General features: G+C 48.8%; 2 protein-coding genes across 2 annotated transcripts in view; both read right to left on the bottom strand.

The window, feature by feature from the left end:
* KIF3C (kinesin family member 3C) overlaps positions 1 to 7,163 on the bottom strand; it is a 43,230-nt gene extending 36,067 nt beyond the window's left edge. Inside the window, exon 1 of the mRNA XM_069973204.1 lies at positions 5,304 to 7,163. Within this exon, the coding sequence (XP_069829305.1) occupies positions 5,304 to 6,716 (1,413 nt within the window). The 5' untranslated portion in view covers positions 6,717 to 7,163. The remainder of the gene's footprint in view (positions 1 to 5,303) is intronic.
* Positions 7,164 to 7,684: 521 nt separating this feature from the next.
* Positions 7,685 to 18,289, bottom strand: LOC138795336 (mucin-2-like). The gene is made up of 3 exons (XM_069974326.1): positions 18,112 to 18,289; positions 17,673 to 17,869; positions 7,685 to 10,597 (listed from the first exon to the last, which is right to left on the bottom strand). Exons 1-3 carry the CDS (start codon positions 18,287 to 18,289, stop codon positions 7,685 to 7,687), a joined length of 3,288 nt encoding a protein of 1,095 aa, XP_069830427.1.

Raw genomic sequence — 18,289 nt, forward strand, 5'->3', positions numbered from 1 at the left:
CATACACTGCACCATGTATCAGGTACTATATCATACACTGCACCATGTATCAGGTACTATATCATACACTGCATGTATCAGGTACTATATCCTACACTGCACCATGTATCACACTTCCACAGATATTATCCCAGACATTGTGTAATATAGTAGATGATACCAGACTATAATGGTCGGGTCCATTATGCATAGCTCCACTCTCCTACCCGCAGGGATGACATGAGGCTGATGGCATTTGGCGCTCTGGCAGGAGACAATGAGGTTCTGTATTGTGGTCAGTCCTCTCTTTGTCAGGACACACTGGTCATACTTGTCCCACACATTTGGCGACCTCTTGGCCCCCTGAATAGAAGCTGAACACTGGCGCACTGCCCACTGCTGAGAACGGAGGAGGCCCCCACAACCATCCTGTTGCATGAGAAACATCCCCAATCTCCCAGAATCCACTGCATCATGTCAGGGCAAGGGCACTACCACCCTGAAGGACAAGACCCGCACAGGGCACACATTCTTTAGAGGGATGGGAGGTGAGCAATGCAATATGCAACCCATCAGGACAGTGTCATCACTTCAGTGCCAGCCACAGATACAAAATAACATGGCCACTGGAACATACTGTACTACGATACTACTGCCACCCAAAGATATTCTGATACCACTGCAAACCAAAGGTACTCTGATACCACTGCCAACCAAAGATACTCTGATACCACTGCCAACCAAAGATACTCCAATACAACTGCCAACCAAAGGTACTCCGATACCACTGCCAACCAAAGATACTCCGATACCACCGCCAACCAAAGGTACTCCGATACCACTGCCAACCAAAGATACTCTGATACCACTGCCAACCAAAATACTCCAATACCAATGCCAAACAAAGGTACTCCGATACCACTGCCATCCAAAATTCTCCGATACCACTGCCAACCAAAAATACTCTGATACCACTGCCAAACAAAGGTACCACTGGAACATACTGTACTGCGATACCACTGCCAACCGAAAATACTCCAATACCACTGCCAACCAAACATACCAACATAACTTGGCCACTAGAACATGCTCCTGTGCCACTCCCAACCAAAGATACTTCAGTACTACTGCCAACCAAAAAATATTCCAATACCACTGCCAATCAAAGATACTCCCATAACTGCCAACCAAAGATTTTCTGCTACCACTGCCAACTTAAAATACTCCCATACCACTGCCAACCAAAAATTACCGCTGCCAATAAAAAATACTCCAAAACTACTGCCAACCAAAGATACTCCGATACCACTGCCAACCAAAGATACTCTGATACCACTGCTGACCAAAGATACTCGCTTAACAGTGCCTACCAAAAATACTCAAATACTACTGCCAACTAAAGATACTTCAATACCACTGCCAACTATGATGTGCTCTTAAATGCTGCAGTATTTTATAGGAATCATAGCTGGGCATAGGCTGGCTAGTCATCTGGGTGACTTCCTACAGCTACACCCCACCCCACTACCAGAGGTCCCCATAACACTACCACCTGAAGAGGTCCTCATAACACCACAACCACCTAAAGAGGTCCCCATAACACAACCCCTAGAAGAGGTCTCTGTAACACTGCCACCTGAAGAGGTCCCCATAACACTGCCATCTGAAGAGGTCTCCATAACACAACCACCTGGAGAAGTCCCCATAACACTACCACCTGAAGAGGTCCCCATAACACCACAACCACCTGAAGAGGTCCCCATAACACACCCCCTGGAAGAGGTCCCCATAACACTGCCATCTGAAGAGGTCCCAATAACACTACCACCTGAAGAGGTCCCCATAACACTGCCATCTGAAGAGGTCCCAATAACACTACCACCTGAAGAGGTCCCCATAACACTGCCCTCTGAAGAGGTCCCCATAACACTACCACCTGAAGAGGTCCCAATAACACTACCATCTGAAGAGGTCCCTATAACACTGTCATCTGAAGAAGTCCCCATAACACAACCACCTTGAGAAGTCCCCATAACACTATCACCTGAAGAGGTCCCCATAACACAACCAGCTGAAGAAGTCCCAATAACGCTACCACCTGAAGAGGTCCCCATAACACTGCCAACCCATAGGTTGACTAGTCATCTGGGTGACTTCCTACAGCTACTCCCCACCCCACAGGGCTCGGGTGACAGATCACTCTCTATATGTATATTATATTCCAGAGCTGCAATCACAATTCTGCACTCCCAGGATTCCTTGGTTATTCTTGACTGTTATCCCTATATCCCTTGCCAATGTTTGACTGCCTAAACAAGAACGAAAGGAGCTGTGGTCGCGGTGGCTGCACAGATGCAGTCAGCACTCCAATCATTGATTGTGTCCCCGTTTGTGAGATCATTTTATTACCCTTATTCTATGGAACATCCCTTTAAGAAAAAAAGAACTACTCCATCTCCCAAGTATCTGTCGTTGGAAAGACACATTTGACACCCCACAGAGACACGTCAAAGGTTTTGGTCGGGGTCGGAGTGTTCAGACTGCAGCCACTTTCTGAAGAAATGCGTGGTACAGGATAATGTGACGGACTTAGGGCCCTATTTCACCGGACGATTATCGTTTGCATAATTGTTAACGATTAACGATCTCAAACGACCGCTATTGCGAAAGACCTGAAAACGTTCACTCATTTCCATGGAACGATAATCGTTACTTATGATCGTAATTGCGATAATTTTTTCTTCGCTATTTATCCGCTATTGCGTTCATATCTATTGCGAACGACCAAATGATGTCTTATTCAATGCGAACGATTTGCGAACATTTTGCGAACGAGCAACGATAAAAATAGGTCCAGGTCTTATAAAGCGATCAACGATTTCTCGTTTGGTCATTAATCGTTAACTGCATTTCAACCGAACGATTATCGTTTAGATTAGAACGATTTAACGATAATCTGACCGATAATCGTCCGGTGGAATAGGGCCCTTACACAATGGCTTCTTATAAAGGTCAGTATACAGTTCTGTAGAGTCAGTCAGTAATTGCCTGTCTAAACACTAAGGGCATCTATGACACGTGGCTAAGACTATCCTGTATATCCTGCACCATGTGTGTAACATACGTCCTCTCTGCGAGTCTCCACATTGTTTCCAGATGTTCACGTCAACAAGGGATCAACCAGTGATTAACACCCATGACGGGAGCCAGGACAGGACCGGCTCCAGCTGGCAACGCCTCAATCAGAAGACCTATCGTGATGTCATCTATCTGCACACCATATCCGAGATCTGCATCAGATCTGCAGGTAGTTATGTGGACTGATCAGGGCCGAGGGAGGATTCATGAAACGTCACAGGGTACAAGCAGAAGAATGGATATATACTGTATATTCTATTCCCTAACCTGAACCCCATCCCATGATGAAGACCCATAGATGCTTTCCCGTCCTAGAGCTGAAGGGCCCGTTGTTTCCTTATCCTCCTCCCAAGACTTAGGATCCTATTAGACAAAGCAATTTTTAACGATAAACAATTGCAAATGAGATTGTTTATGGTTAATCTGAAATCATTCCCCTTATTACACAGAACGATAGTCGTTAGATATCATCGTTACTATGATCGTTTACTCCATCTGATTCCAGTAAATGAAGGAACAGTGAACGACTGTGAAATTACAACAAACTAGCAAATGGTTAGCAATGATTGGTGTTAGCGCCAAACGAACAATGAACGCTTTCTCATTGGTCGTTTGATCGTTGTCTGCATTTTCACTAAACAATTATAGTTTAAATTCAAACGATATAACAATAATTTACGCAATAATCGCCCTGTGTAAGCGCCAGAGCTTCTTCTCCATGACCCCACCCACAGTCACTGCCCCAGCCCCACTCTGCTGGAGAAGACAAGGCCGAGGGGACCCTCCTACCAGATAGAGATCCCATACCAGTACAGATTGGGTTCAAATTTGATCCTGACCTGCAAGACCTAGGAGGAAGAAATGGACTTCCTCATGGTGCCTAACCATTACCAGGCATTGTACAATATATTGGCCCATGGGCCTTCTCCAGCACCAGAGTGACCTCTATGACCGCTATTAGACTACTAAAATAGAGCTGTGTCCCATCTACCATGTTTATCAGTGGGGAATAACTTGCGACATTCATGTGATTGGCATCTATGAGGGCAATGTGGATGGCTCCATACAGTTGTATCCAGAGGTTGGATTGGTTAAACTTTATAGCTGGACCTTTCCATGCCAGGAACACTGGGCAAGTAAATACCCCCATGGTGGAAGGTGCACAGGTCCCCAACACTATACAGGTCACTCCATCTGTATCTATGATATATAGGTTTAAAGAGGTTTAATCAAAACTGATTCTACATTTACGATTGCGACCATTATAGTTGAGCTGTACAGCAGCTTACTGACATGGTGCAGAAGCTTTATACATATGGCTGGAGGCTGGATGATGATATACAGTGTTTGTGTGCTGCTGTATGGTGCCTTAGGTCAGGTATCTAATAGAGCATAGCCCAAAAGAAGAAACCTTCATAAGCCTTTATATCAAGGCGAGAAGTATAGAGATATCGTAACACCCTTTGCACCTCTATGGGTGACATATTATGGCCTTATACAAGATAGAACGGTAGTAAGGTTGTGTGCATGAGGCCTCAAGGGAAGGACAGCCAGGAGGGACCTGTACAGGTATAAGAGGATGGGGAGATAAGCTAGGGAGCTCTACTGGACACAGAGGGTTCTATATATAGCAGAGAAAAACAGGCACATCGATGGGTTAACCACAGTTATGGCACAGACCTTCCGCTACACTAATGGATGAAAGGGACCGGTCATGGCAACCACTTAGGTATCACATAAATACAATATACATTTAAAACATGTCGACCCTGAGGAGCACAGTTATAACAGGACATCAAAGGGTTAAGTCCTCCGACTAAAGGTGTCCAGAAATCAGCCCCAGCTCTACTTTTCTATAGTGATGCTTGGTTGTAACCTTAGCGTCATCTACCATTGGATCTACCATGGGTTTATAAGGTTCAGCTACAACTCTAAGGGGAAGACAGGGTGATACCCAAAGTGGCCGCCATGACAGCTAACACAGCTTTCTTAGAGACCTGACCATGACAATATACACATTACTAGGCAGAATTAGCATTCAGGACTACAAAGGAATAATGGCAGCCATATTGGTCTTCACCCAGTTTCCCTATTGGTCCATATCATTGTTGTCGTCAGTCATCACACATGATAATGTATTATTTCTTATATAGCTCAAACTTAGGAACACAATTTTAGAGAAGTACCTTGAATTTCACAGCCAGTAGTTCCGTGGCTTTCTGCTCCTTGGTCAAATCATCCATCATCTTCTCTTTCTCTTCGATCAGCTTCAGCTTCTCCTCCGCCAGAAGACTGTGGTCATCTTGTATGGCGGCCTTCTCCTGCTCTAGTCTCTCGGCCTGCTCTTTTAAGTAATTGCCCACATTCTTCTCAATGAGGTTCTCCTCATTGTCATCCTCGGTTTCCGTCTCCGGGATGTTGTCCCCATCCACTGATTTTTTCCTGCGGCTGTTCCTCCTCCGTTTCTTGCTTAGCATCCCTCTCTTCTCTAGTTGGGCCTTCAGCCGAGCAATTTCTTCTTGGAATTCCCTCAGTAGAGTGTCTTTGGGATCCTCATTGATTCTGGGTTTGTTTTTGATGTTCTTAGCCCTGTTGGCAAACCTGAGAGTGGACAAGGTCTCATCGAAGTGATGAGATGCTGGGCCCAAGGTGGCTACCATGATGGTCTTGGCATTGCCACCTAGTGAGTCCTGCAATAAGCGGGTAAGTTTGGAGTCTCTGTACGGGATGTGGGTGCTCCTGCCATCCACCAGTGCAGAAATTACGTTCCCCAGTGCTGATAGGGAGAGATTAATCTTTGAAGCCTCTTTGGGCCTTTCTCCATTTGCTCCAGTTTTGCTTTGTCGCTCACTGCCAGCCAAGTCCACAAGGTTGAGTTTGCCCACTCGTATATGTTCCTCCCCATCCACACCCAACTCACTGCACTCTATTGTTATAACAAAAATGGTGTGGGACCTAGAACTGTACTCGTTCATGTTGGTGCAGGCCACCGACCGGGCCTGGTTACCCAAATTCATGACGTGTTCAATTTCCTTAACGTTTTTGGTCACAAATGAAGACAGATCTTTGATGTAAACCCCACTCTCCGGATTTTCCTTGAGTTCCAGTTTCTTGGTTTGGTCTTTACACAACAGATCCCGGATTTCCTCCTGATAGATCTCCAAATAGGACGCCCTAACTAAATACTGTTGGTTCTGGGACCGGGAGATGTGGGTGAAAATATGGTCAAAGGAGTTCGGGATGACTCCCCTTTTCTCCGTATCTGTCCACAGACCTTGCATGGTGTAGGTCTTGCCTGTGCCGGTCTGTCCATAGGCAAATATTGTCCCATTGAACCCTTGCAGGACAGAATCAATGAGAGGCCTTACGGTCTCGTCGTACAAGTCCGCCTGCTTAGAGCTGGCATCATAAACCGCATCAAAGGTAAACGTCTTTGGCAGTTCCCCGGTATTGGCCCTGGGGTTCCGGATTGTCACCTGCCCCAATTTGACATCCATGGACACAATCCTGTCGTAGCCGGCCGCATCCTCTTTCCTGTTGATGGGGCGACATCTGACCACCACCTTGAGAGCCTCGCTGCTCTTCGTCTTGCTGCACATCTTGCTTCCCCTCCCCTCCTGTGTCTCCTTATGATTAGATTGTTTATTCCTAGGAAGACGGAGAAATATCCTCAGACGCTCCTAGTCATTGGGGGATCCGGAACAAATCCTCCTCCTCCTTCTCCTCTTTACCTTCTCTCTTCAGACCTGGATTCAACGGGCACAATGATCTCCCAGCAGCGTCTCTCTGTCATCAGCAAGACGTGCATCGTCCATGGTTGCCCACCAGATGCAAAAATGACAAGTCAAACATCAGGGACGCAGCCCCAGCTCCTGGTCCGAATCAATGAGAGACGAGGAACGTGACCCGGGCGGGGAGGATCTCAGGGTGTCCTGGTGTCACTTGCAGATTTGGCCACTAATCCTCTTTGATCCTCCTGAGTAGCGAGCAGCTGGAAACGCCTAGTCTCTCCCCCCAGCGATGGATCCTCATTCATTGCAGTGCGGCCGCTGTCTGTGGTAGAATGACAGGGAAAAACAGGGACTGGGGCCGGGGCGGAGCCTGGGAATGATGCTGGAGCTGCTGTGGAGAATAGAGGAGGGAGGGAGATGCCTGCACTGTGCAGCCTGATAACACAACAAGCCTGTGCTTACATCTCTGAGCCTGCCCACCAGGAGGATGACCTCAGCCCCAGGGGAGGGGGGATATCATCCTGCATTGGAATTCTGGGGGCTGTAGTTCTGATAAGAAGCAGGGAGGGGGGGCGCTGAAATGTCTCCATACATAATGCAGAGTCTTTGTGTGCTGCTGCAGTCGCATCCCCTGGAGATGATCCGTCAGGCATTGAGGGGTTAACGCCGCACAAGCGCAGGGGTTAGCAGCGCTGCATTGGATTAGTGACACGGACAGGCGATGGTCCGATTGTCTCGTGTATCACCCCACCCTAAACAATGCTAGGAAACATGCCTGGAAATTATAGGGTTAAAAAATGGCAACATACAATGGTCATCGTAAAACGCATTGAATTCTACAATCGCACAGTGTGAACGGGGTCCAGGGGAGTGGAGGTGAACGGGGTCTGGTGGGTCCGGTGAGTGGAGGTGAACGGGGTCCGGTGAGTGGAGGTGAGCGGGTTCTGGTGGGTCCGGTGAGTGGAGGTGAGCGGGGTCTGGGTGGTCCGGTGAGTGGAGGTGAGCGGGGTCTGGTGGGTCCGGTGAGTGGAGGTGAACGGGGTCCGGTGAGTGGAGGTGAGCAGGGTCTGGTGGGTCCGGTGAGTGGAGGTGAGCGGGGTCTGGTGGGTCCGGTGAGTGGAGGTGAGCGGGGTCTGGTGGATCTGGTGAGTGGAGGTGAGCGGGGTCTGGGTGGTCCGGTGAGTGGAGGTGAGCGGGGTCTGGTGGGTCCGGTGAGTGGAGGTGAGCGGGGTCTGGGTGGTCCGGTGAGTGGAGGTGAGCGGGGTCTGGTGGGTCCGGTGAGTGGAGGTGAGCGGGGTCTGGGTGGTCCGGTGAGTGGAGGTGAGCGGGGTCTGGTGGATCTGGTGAGTGGAGGTGAACGGGGTCTGGTGGGTCCGGTGAGTGGAGGTGAGCGGGGTCTGGTGGATTCGGTGAGTGGAGGTGAACGGGGTCTGGTGGGTCCGGTGAGTGGAGGTGAGCGGGGTTGGCTGGGTCCGGTGAGTGGAGGTGAGTGGGGTCTGGTGGGTCCGGTGAGTGAAGGTGAGCGGGGTCTGGTGGGTCCGGTGAGTGGAGGTGAGCGGGGTCTGGTGGGTCCGGTGAGTGGAGGTGAGCGGGGTCTGGGTGGTCCGGTGAGTGGAGGTGAGCGGGGTCTGGTGGGTCCGGTGAGTGGAGGTGAACGGGGTCCGGTGAGTGGAGGTGAGCAGGGTCTGGTGGGTCCGGTGAGTGGAGGTGAGCGGGGTCTGGTGGGTCCGGTGAGTGGAGGTGAGCGGGGTCTGGTGGATCTGGTGAGTGGAGGTGAGCGGGGTCTGGGTGGTCCGGTGAGTGGAGGTGAGCGGGGTCTGGTGGGTCCGGTGAGTGGAGGTGAGCGGGGTCTGGGTGGTCCGGTGAGTGGAGGTGAGCGGGGTCTGGTGGATCTGGTGAGTGGAGGTGAACGGGGTCTGGTGGGTCCGGTGAGTGGAGGTGAGTGGGGTCTGGTGGATTCGGTGAGTGGAGGTGAACGGGGTCTGGTGGGTCCGGTGAGTGGAGGTGAGCGGGGTTGGCTGGGTCCGGTGAGTGGAGGTGAGTGGGGTCTGGTGGGTCCGGTGAGTGAAGGTGAGCGGGGTCTGGTGGGTCCGGTGAGTGGAGGTGAGCGGGGTCTGGTGGGTCCGGTGAGTGGAGGTGAGCGGGGTTGGCTGGGTCCGGTGAGTGGAGGTGAGTGGGGTCTGGTGGGTCCGGTGAGTGGAGGTGAGCGGGGTCTGGTGGGTCCGGTGAGTGGAGGTGAACGGGGTCTGGTGGGTCCGGTGAGTGGAGGTAAACGGGGTCTGGTGGGTCCGGTGAGTGGAGGTGAACAGGGTCTGGTGGGTCCGGTAAGTGGAGGTAAGCGGGGTCTGGTGGGTCCGGTGAGTGAAGGTGAGCGGGGTCTGGTGGGTCCGGTGAGTGGAGGTGAGCGGGGTCTGGTGGGTCCGGTGAGTGGAGGTGAGCGGGGTCTGGGTGGTCCGGTGAGTGGAGGTGAGCGGGGTCTGGTGGGTCCGGTGAGTGGAGGTGAGCGGGGTCTGGTGGATCTGGTGAGTGGAGGTGAGCGGGGTCTGGGTGGTCCGGTGAGTGGAGGTGAGCGGGGTCTGGTGGATCTGGTGAGTGGAGGTGAACGGGGTCTGGTGGGTCCGGTGAGTGGAGGTGAGCGGGGTCTGGTGGATTCGGTGAGTGGAGGTGAACGGGGTCTGGTGGGTCCGGTGAGTGGAGGTGAGCGGGGTTGGCTGGGTCCGGTGAGTGGAGGTGAGTGGGGTCTGGTGGGTCCGGTGAGTGGAGGTGAGCGGGGTCTGGTGGGTCCGGTGAGTGGAGGTGAACGGGGTCTGGTGGGTCCGGTGAGTGGAGGTGAGCGGGGTTGGCTGGGTCCGGTGAGTGGAGGTGAGTGGGGTCTGGTGGGTCCGGTGAGTGAAGGTGAGCGGGGTCTGGTGGGTCCGGTGAGTGGAGGTGAACGGGGTCTGGTGGGTCCGGTGAGTGGAGGTAAACGGGGTCTGGTGGGTCCGGTGAGTGGAGGTGAACAGGGTCTGGTGGGTCCGGTAAGTGGAGGTGAGCGGGGTCTGGTGGGTCCGGTGAGTGAAGGTGAGCGGGGTCTGGTGGGTCCGGTGAGTGGAGGTGAGCGGGGTCTGGTGGGTCCGGTGAGTGGAGGTGAGCAGGGTCTGGGTGGTCCGGTGAGTGGAGGTGAGCGGGGTCTGGTGGGTCCGGTGAGTGGAGGTGAGCGGGGTCTGGTGGATCTGGTGAGTGGAGGTGAACGGGGTCTGGTGGGTCCGGTGAGTGGAGGTGAGCGGGGTTGGCTGGGTCCGGTGAGTGGAGGTGAGTGGGGTCTGGTGGGTCCGGTGAGTGGAGGTGAGTGGGGTCTGGTGGGTCCGGTGAGTGGAGGTGAGCGGGGTCTGGTGGGTCCGGTGAGTGGAGGTGAACGGGGTCTGGTGGGTCCGGTGAGTGGAGGTAAACGGGGTCTGGTGGGTCCGGTGAGTGAAGGTGAGCGGGGTCTGGTGGGTCCGGTGAGTGAAGGTGAGCGGGGTCTGGTGGGTCCGGTGAGTGAAGGTGAGCGGGGTCTGGTGGGTCCGGTGAGTGAAGGTGAGCGGGGTCTGGTGGGTCCGGTAAGTGGAGGTGAGCGGGGTCTGGTGGGTCCGGTAAGTGGAGGTGAGCGGGGTCTGGTGGGTCCGGTAAGTGGAGGTGAGCGGGGTCTGGTGGGTCCGGTGAGTGAAGGTGAGCGGGGTCTGGTGGGTCCGGTAAGTGGAGGTGAACAAGGTCCGCTGGGTGGAGACGTCCTGTCAACTAAATAAAGAATTCAAATATTTAAAAATCTTGTTTGTTACAATGTGACGGTGATTGTCTGTGCAGGTTCCAGTGACGGGGAAGTAGAGTGTGAGCTCTGCTGGTTACTGCATGTAATACCCACTGAGGGGCGGCATCCATCACCAGTGACAGCCTAGTGACAGTCGTGTCATTGTGATGAGCGGGGGAGGAGGGGTGTGAAGCCGGCTACCCCTTATAGTGAAGGAATGAGCAAAAATCCTGATTAACATCCCCGAGCTCCGATCCTGATCGGCTGGAGCGGCAGCTGTGAGGTGCAGAATCTGTCACAGCTGTTCACAAGGGGGGCTCCTAGGAAAAGCAGGGAGCGCTGACCCCTAATGGCCAGACTGGAGAATTACACTTAGTTTTACATTGCTGAATCAAGTTACCTTGAAGCCATTCTGCTTCAATGGAGTTTGGCTGTCAGGGCATGATGGAAGTTGTAGTTGTGCAACAAATGGAGACCAACAGGAACACCATCACTGACATGTATAGATTGGATTATACCAGGAAAGCTCCCATTATCACCCAGCTTTCTTAGAGCCCTAAATGGTGACTGTAATTCATGTTTGGCCCCATCCTTTCTCCTAACAGATTATAGCAAGGAAGTGGGGGAAGCAATGAACCACAGGGGGAGAGCTGCCATAGGGGTTGTCACTCAGCTTTCCCAGGAACAGATAACTGATGTATAAATATTGGACAGGAGACACCCCAACCCATGATACAGAGACACTATGGGGGGTGATAGAGGGCATTGTGTGCACCAGGTCATGTGATGCTCACGGTAAGGGGTCTTACGAGGCCTGGAGGGGGCGCTGCATCACTAAGAGCAGGAGAGCCAGCTGTAGGGGTTTCTCTGTAGAGTCGTTGTGTGTTGTATATACATAGGCCTATATCTATCTGCCTGCCCTGACCTCTGCCTGTCTTCCTCTCCTGTCCTATATCTATCTGCCTGCCCTGACCTCTGCCTGTCTTCCTCTCCTGTCCTATATCTATCTGCCTGCCCTGACCTCTGCCTGTCTTCCTCTCCTGTCCTATATCTATCTGCCTGCCCTGACATCTGCCTGTCTTCCTCTCCTGTCCTATATCTACCTGCCTGCCCTGACCTCTGCCTGTCTTCCTCTCCTGTCCTATATCTATCTGCCTGCCCTGACATCTGCCTGTCTTCCTCTCCTGTCCTATATCTACCTGCCTGCCCTGACATCTGCCTGTCTTCCTCTCCTGTCCTATATCTACCTGCCTGTCCTGACCTCTGCCTGTCTTCCTCTCCTGTCCTATATGTACCTGCCTGCCCTGACATCTGCCTGTCTTCCTCTCCTGTCCTATATGTACCTGCCTGCCCTGACATCTGCCTGTCTTCCTCTCCTGTCCTATATGTACCTGCCTGCCCTGACATCTGCCTGTCTTCCTCTCCTGTCCTATATCTATCTGCCTGTCCTGACCTCTGCCTGTCTTCCTCTCCTGTCCTATATGTACCTGCCTGCCCTGACATCTGCCTGTCTTCCTCTCCTGTCCTATATGTACCTGCCTGCCCTGACATCTGCCTGTCTTCCTCTCCTGTCCTATATGTACCTGCCTGCCCTGACATCTGCCTGTCTTCCTCTCCTGTCCTATATCTATCTGCCTGCCCTGACATCTGCCTGTCTTCCTCTCCTGTCCTATATGTACCTGCCTGCCCTGACATCTGCCTGTCTTCCTCTCCTGTCCTATATGTACCTGCCTGCCCTGACATCTGCCTGTCTTCCTCTCCTGTCCTATATGTACCTGCCTGCCCTGACATCTGCCTGTCTTCCTCTCCTGTCCTATATCTATCTGCCTGCCCTGACCTCTGCCTGTCTTCCTCTCCTGTCCTATATCTACCTGCCTGCCCTGACCTCTGCCTATCTTCCTCTCCTGTCCTATACAGTGGTTTGCAATAAATTAGAATATGAACAAGTTTTTTTTTTCAGTAATTCAATTCAAAAAGTGACCTTATATATTCTATAGAGTCATTACATACAGAGTGAACTTTTTCAAGCGTTTATTTTTGTTAAAGTTAATGATTATGGATTACAGCCAAGAAAAACCAAGTCAGTTTTTCAGTCAGGTTTTATACTCACCTTATTCGTGTCGACCCCCGTTCGCCATCTTGGGACAATGATGTCATCTTCGGGAGGCCGGCCGAACCGCTCCATCCGTCCCTCATGCCGGCCCCCCTCTGCCACGTCATTAGCTGCTCAGCCGCGATTGGCTGAGCATAACTGTGCTCAGCCAATCGCGGCTGAGCAGCTAATGACGTGGCAGAGGGGGGCTGGGATGACAGACGGATGGAGCTGTTGGGCCGGCCTCCCGAAGATGACATCATTGTCCCAAGATGGCGGACGGGGGTCGACACGAATAAGGTGAGTATAGTGCATCACACTTCCGGGTCTAGCGTGGGTGGGGGGGAACACAGGGAAGGGGGCCATTCACTAACATAACATACATTACAAAGTTGTATAACTTTGTAATGTGTGTTATTTAGTGAATAATTTTGAAACGCCGCACTACCCCTTTAAGGTCTGTGGTCAGTAAACCAGGGATTGGTACTTTTGGCCGTGTGGACAGGTGCCAAATCCTGCTGGAAGATGAAAATTCCATCTCCAAAAATCTTCTCAGCACAGGGAAGCATGAAGTGCTCTAAAATGTCATGGTAGACGGCAGCGGTGACTTTGGTGTTGATGAAACCCAGTGAAGCTCCAGCAGCAGATGACATGGCGCCCCAAACCATCACTGATTGTGGAACCTTCACATTAGACCTCCAGCAGCTTGGATTGGGCCTCTCCACTCTTCCTCCAGCAGCTTGGATTGGGCCTCTCCACTCTTCCTCCAGCAGCTTGGATTGGGCCTCTCCACTCTTCCTCCAGCAGCTTGGATTGGGCCTCTCCACTCTTCCTCCAGCAGCTTGGATTGGGCCTCTCCACTCTTCCTCCAGACTCTGGGACCGAGATTTCCAAATGAAATGCAAAATTTACTTTCATCTGAAATCAGCCCCTTGGACCACCGATCACCAGTCCAGTTCTTCTTTTCCTTGGCCCAGATAAGACGCTTCTGGCCTTGTTTCTTGGTCAGGTGTGACACATGGGATGTAACACTTGTAGCCCATGTCCTGCAGACGTCTGGATGTGGTGGTGGCTTTTGAAGCACTGACTCCAGCAGCAGGACACTCTTTGTGAATCTTTCCCAAATTTGAATGGCATTTTCGTTACAATCCTATAAGACTGCGGTTCTCTCGGTTGCTTGTGCACCTTTTTTTTACCACACTTTTTCCTCAACCTTCCATTATTATGCTTTGATCCAGCACTCTGAGAACAGCCAGCTTCTTTAGTAATGAACTTTTGTGGCTTCCCCTCCTTGTGGAGTGTGTGAATGACTGCCTTCTGGACATCTGTCACCTCAGCAGTCTTCCCCATGATTGTGTTGCATACTGATCCAGACTAAGGGACCTTTTATAACACTTAGGAAGCCACTACAGGGGTTTGGGGTTAATTATTCTAATTTTATGAAATACTGACTTTTGTTTTTTTCTTGGCTGTAATCCATAATGATCAACTTTAACAGAAATAAATGCTTGAAAAAGTTCACTCTGTATGTAATGGCTCTATAGATATATCAGGTCACTCTATGTAATGACTCTATAGAATATATGAGGGCACTTTTTGAATTGAAATACTGGAAAAAAAAATTTTTTGTTAATATTCTAATTTATTGCAAACCACTGTATCTATCTTCCCTGACCTTTGCCTATCTTCCTCTCCTGTCTTTTTCTCCTGACCTGTATCTTTCTACCTTCACCTATATCTTTATATTCCCTTCTAGATGAGAAGTTATTATTTCTTTACTTTTTAAGAACAGAATTCTTGTTTTGCAGATAATATAATATTTGCTATAGTAGCGCTGTAATGTACTATGTGTATAGTAGCTGTGTTATATGTGTATACAGCAGTGTGATGCAATATGTGTATACAGCAGTGTGATGCAATATGTGTATAGGAGCGGTGCAATGTAATATGTGTATACAGCGGTGTAATATGTGTATAGTAGTGGTGCGATGTAATATGTGTATACAGCGGTGTAATATGTGTATAGTAAGGGTGCGATGTAATATGTGTATACAGTGGTGTAATATGTGTATAGTAGCTGTGTAATGTGTGTATAGTAGTGGTGTGATGTAATATGTGTATACAGTGGTGTAATATGTGTATAGTAGCGGTGCGATGTAATATGTGTATAGTAACTGTGTAATATGTGTATACAGTGGTGTAATATGTGTATAGTAGCTGTGTAATATGTGTATAGTAGCGGTGCGATGTAATATGTGTATAGTAACGGTGTAATATGTGTATACAGCGGTGTGATGCAATATGTGTATAGTAACGGTGTAATATGTGTATAGTAATGGTGTAATGTGTGTATAGTAGTGGTGCGATGTAATATGTGTATAGTAGTGGTGTAATGTGTGTATAGTAGTGGTGCGATGTAATATGTGTATAGTAGTGGTGTAATGTGTGTATAGTAGTGGTGCGATGTAATATGTGTATACAGCGGTGTAATATGTATATAGTAGTGGTGCGATGTAATATGTGTATACAGCGGTGTAATATGTGTATAGTAGCGGTGTAATGTGTGTATAGTAGCGGTGTGATGCAATATGTGTATAGTAGCTGTGTAATATGTGTATAGTAGTGGTGCTATGTAATATGTGTATACAGCGGTGTGATGTAATATGTATATACAGCGGTGTAATATGTGTATAGTAGCGGTGTAATATGTGTATACAGCGGTGCGATGTAATATGTGTATACAGTGGTGTAATATGTGTATAGTAGCGGTGCTATGTAATATGTGTATACAGCAATGTAATATGTGTATAGTAACGGTGTAATGTGTGTATAGTAGTGGTGCTATGTAATATGTGTATAGTAACGGTGTAATGTGTGTATAGTAGTGGTGCTATGTAATATGTGTATAGTAGCGGTGTAATATGTGTATACAGCGGTGTAATATGTGTATACAGCAGTGTGATGTAATGTGTATAGTAGCGGTGTGATGTAATATGTGTATACAGTGATGTAATATGTGTATAGTAATGGTATAATGTGTGTATAGTAGTGGTGCAATTTTATATGTGTAGAGTAGCTGTGTAATATGTGTATACAGCGGTGTGATGTAATATGTGTATAGTAAAGGTGTAATGTGTGTATACAGTGGTGTAATATGTGTAGAGTAATGGTGTAATGTGTGTATAGTAGCGGTGCGATGTAATATGTGTATACAGCGGTGTAATATGTGCATACAGCGATGTGATGTAATATGTGTATAGTAACGGTGTAATGTGTGTATACAGCGGTGTGATGTAATATGTGTATACAGTGGTGTAATATGTGTATAGTAATGGTGTAATGTGTGTATAGTAGTGGTGCGATGTAATATGTGTATAGTAGTGGTGTAATGTGTGTATAGTAGTGGTGCGATGTAATATGTGTATACAGCGGTGTAATATGTATATAGTAGTGGTGCGATGTAATATGTGTATACAGCGGTGTAATATGTGTATAGTAGCGGTGTAATATGTGTATAGTAGTGGTGCTATGTAATATGTGCATACAGCGGTGTAATATGTGTATACAGCAGTGTGATGTAATATGTGTATAGTAGCGGTGTGATGTAATATGTGTATACAGTGATGTAATATGTGTATAGTAACTGTGTGATGTAATATGTGTATACAGTGATGTAATATGTGTATAGTAACAGTATAATGTGTGTATAGTAGTGGTGCGATGTAATATGTGTATAGTAGTGGTGCTATGTAATATGTGTATACAGCGATATAATATGTGTATAGTAACGGTGTAATATGTGTATAGTAGCGGTGTGATGTAATATGTGTATACAGCGGTGTAATATGTGTATAGTAGTGGTGTAATATGTGTATACAGCGGTGTGATGTAATATGTGTATACAGCGGTGTAATATGTGTATAGTAGCGGTGTAATATGTGTATACAGCGGTGCGATGTAATATGTGTATACAGTGATGTAATATGTGTATAGTAACTGTGTGATGTAATATGTGTATACAGTGATGTAATATGTGTATAGTAGTGGTGCTATGTAATATGTGTATACAGTGGTGTGATGTAATATGTGTATACAGCGGTGTAATGTGTGTATAGTAGTGGTGCGATGTAATATGTGTATACAGTGATGTAATATGTGTATAGTAACGGTGTGATGTAATATGTGTATACAGTGATGTAATATGTGTATAGTAGCGGTGTGATGTAATATGTGTATACAGTGATGTAATATGTGTATAGTAACGGTGTAATGTGTGTAAAGTAATATGTTTGGTGGCCTATCCACTATATGGGGGCACTATTACTGTGTGAAGCACCACTGTACTGTACAATTACTGTGTGTGGTCTAAAGCAGGAATGGATGTAATTGCACTGTAAATACTTAATAATTGCCTGGGTGAGCCGCTCCATTAGCTAAGCCAACCCCTTCTTTTCTTGGAATCAGCCATGATGGAGAATGGGACCGGCTTAGCTAATGACCGAGCCAAATAGGCAGCTCCCTCCACCATATCAGCGGCACAGAGCCAGGGCCAAGCTGTCATGGTAGTCCACCGCTGATGTTCTGCTTCTGACTGACACGGAGCCATTGGGGAACTTCTTTACTTTACATCTGGAATTTTTAAGCAACATCATACGAGAGGAGCAGCGTCTGAGGAGGTGACAGCAGAGACGAGGGGCCACCAAGAGGCTCATGGGGAGGGAGAAACCATATCCCACCCTTAAGGTCCTCCCCCCAGAAGACGTTCTGGAAGACTTGAGAGGAGGCTTGAAGTTATGGAGCCTGTACGTCCTCCATCAGTTCATCTTCCTTACAAAGTCAGAGAACTGTGACCGCTGGTAGCTGGAGTGGTGGGACATCTGTTACCTTCCACGGATGACTTGTAGTAAACCTGTTAACTTTTCTGTGCAACCAGAAGAAAAATCCAAGGAAATCCTCACGCCTTTACAATCTCTAGAAGTTTGTACTTTACAATCAGAGACAATATGTTGAGGTCAGCCATGATGCTGGGCTCGGCAAGATGGTGGTGGACCCTTAGGCTCAGTACAAGGTTTGGTAGGAATATGAAGAGGTTGAAGGAGACACAAGGACGTCTTGCTGTCTGGTGGGAATGGAGCTCACCGATGCCAGGAAGAAGGGAAGAACCTGGCCAAGAAGATTAGGAGAGGATTGTAACCCCAGGGAATGGGGACAGGAAGACCTGGAATACAATGGCGGTCACAATATGGCTTCTCTGTCGCCCACGCTCTTTCATCCATGGCCAGTTGCCTTCATACACCCAATATAGCTCTGTATCCTATCCATGGAGCTCCTACTCCACCAGTGCTGATGGATGATAACTCCGGGTGAGCCTCTACCTTCCATTTACACATTATAGAAAATCCTACAGAGTGAATATAACATAATAAGTGCCCTGAGCTGCAGGTCTCCATATTGTGAGGGGATGGACGGCAGAATGTCATGCAGATTTGCATCTGTTCCCAGGATGGATGGTGAGAGCTCGCTCTGTCTCAGTCCCAGGTCCTGGATGGTGGAGGATGGAGCTGGGAGGGAAGATGCTATCAT

This window comes from Dendropsophus ebraccatus, chromosome 6 (assembly GCF_027789765.1).
Source record: "Dendropsophus ebraccatus isolate aDenEbr1 chromosome 6, aDenEbr1.pat, whole genome shotgun sequence".
NCBI lineage: Eukaryota > Metazoa > Chordata > Amphibia > Anura > Hylidae > Dendropsophus > Dendropsophus ebraccatus.

Bases quoted from the DNA above. Each gene is read 5' to 3' on its own strand.
- LOC138795336 (XM_069974326.1), bottom strand. From the start codon at position 18,289: ATGATAGCATCTTCCCTCCCAGCTCCATCCTCCACCATCCAGGACCTG. The intron at 17,870-18,111 runs GTAGGATTTTCT...CTTCTTGGCCAG, and splicing joins TATTATGTTATATTCACTCT to GTTCTTCCCTTCTTCCTGGC. The intron at 10,598-17,672 runs GTAAAGGCGTGA...TTTAGTTGACAG, and splicing joins AGTACAAACTTCTAGAGATT to GACGTCTCCACCCAGCGGAC.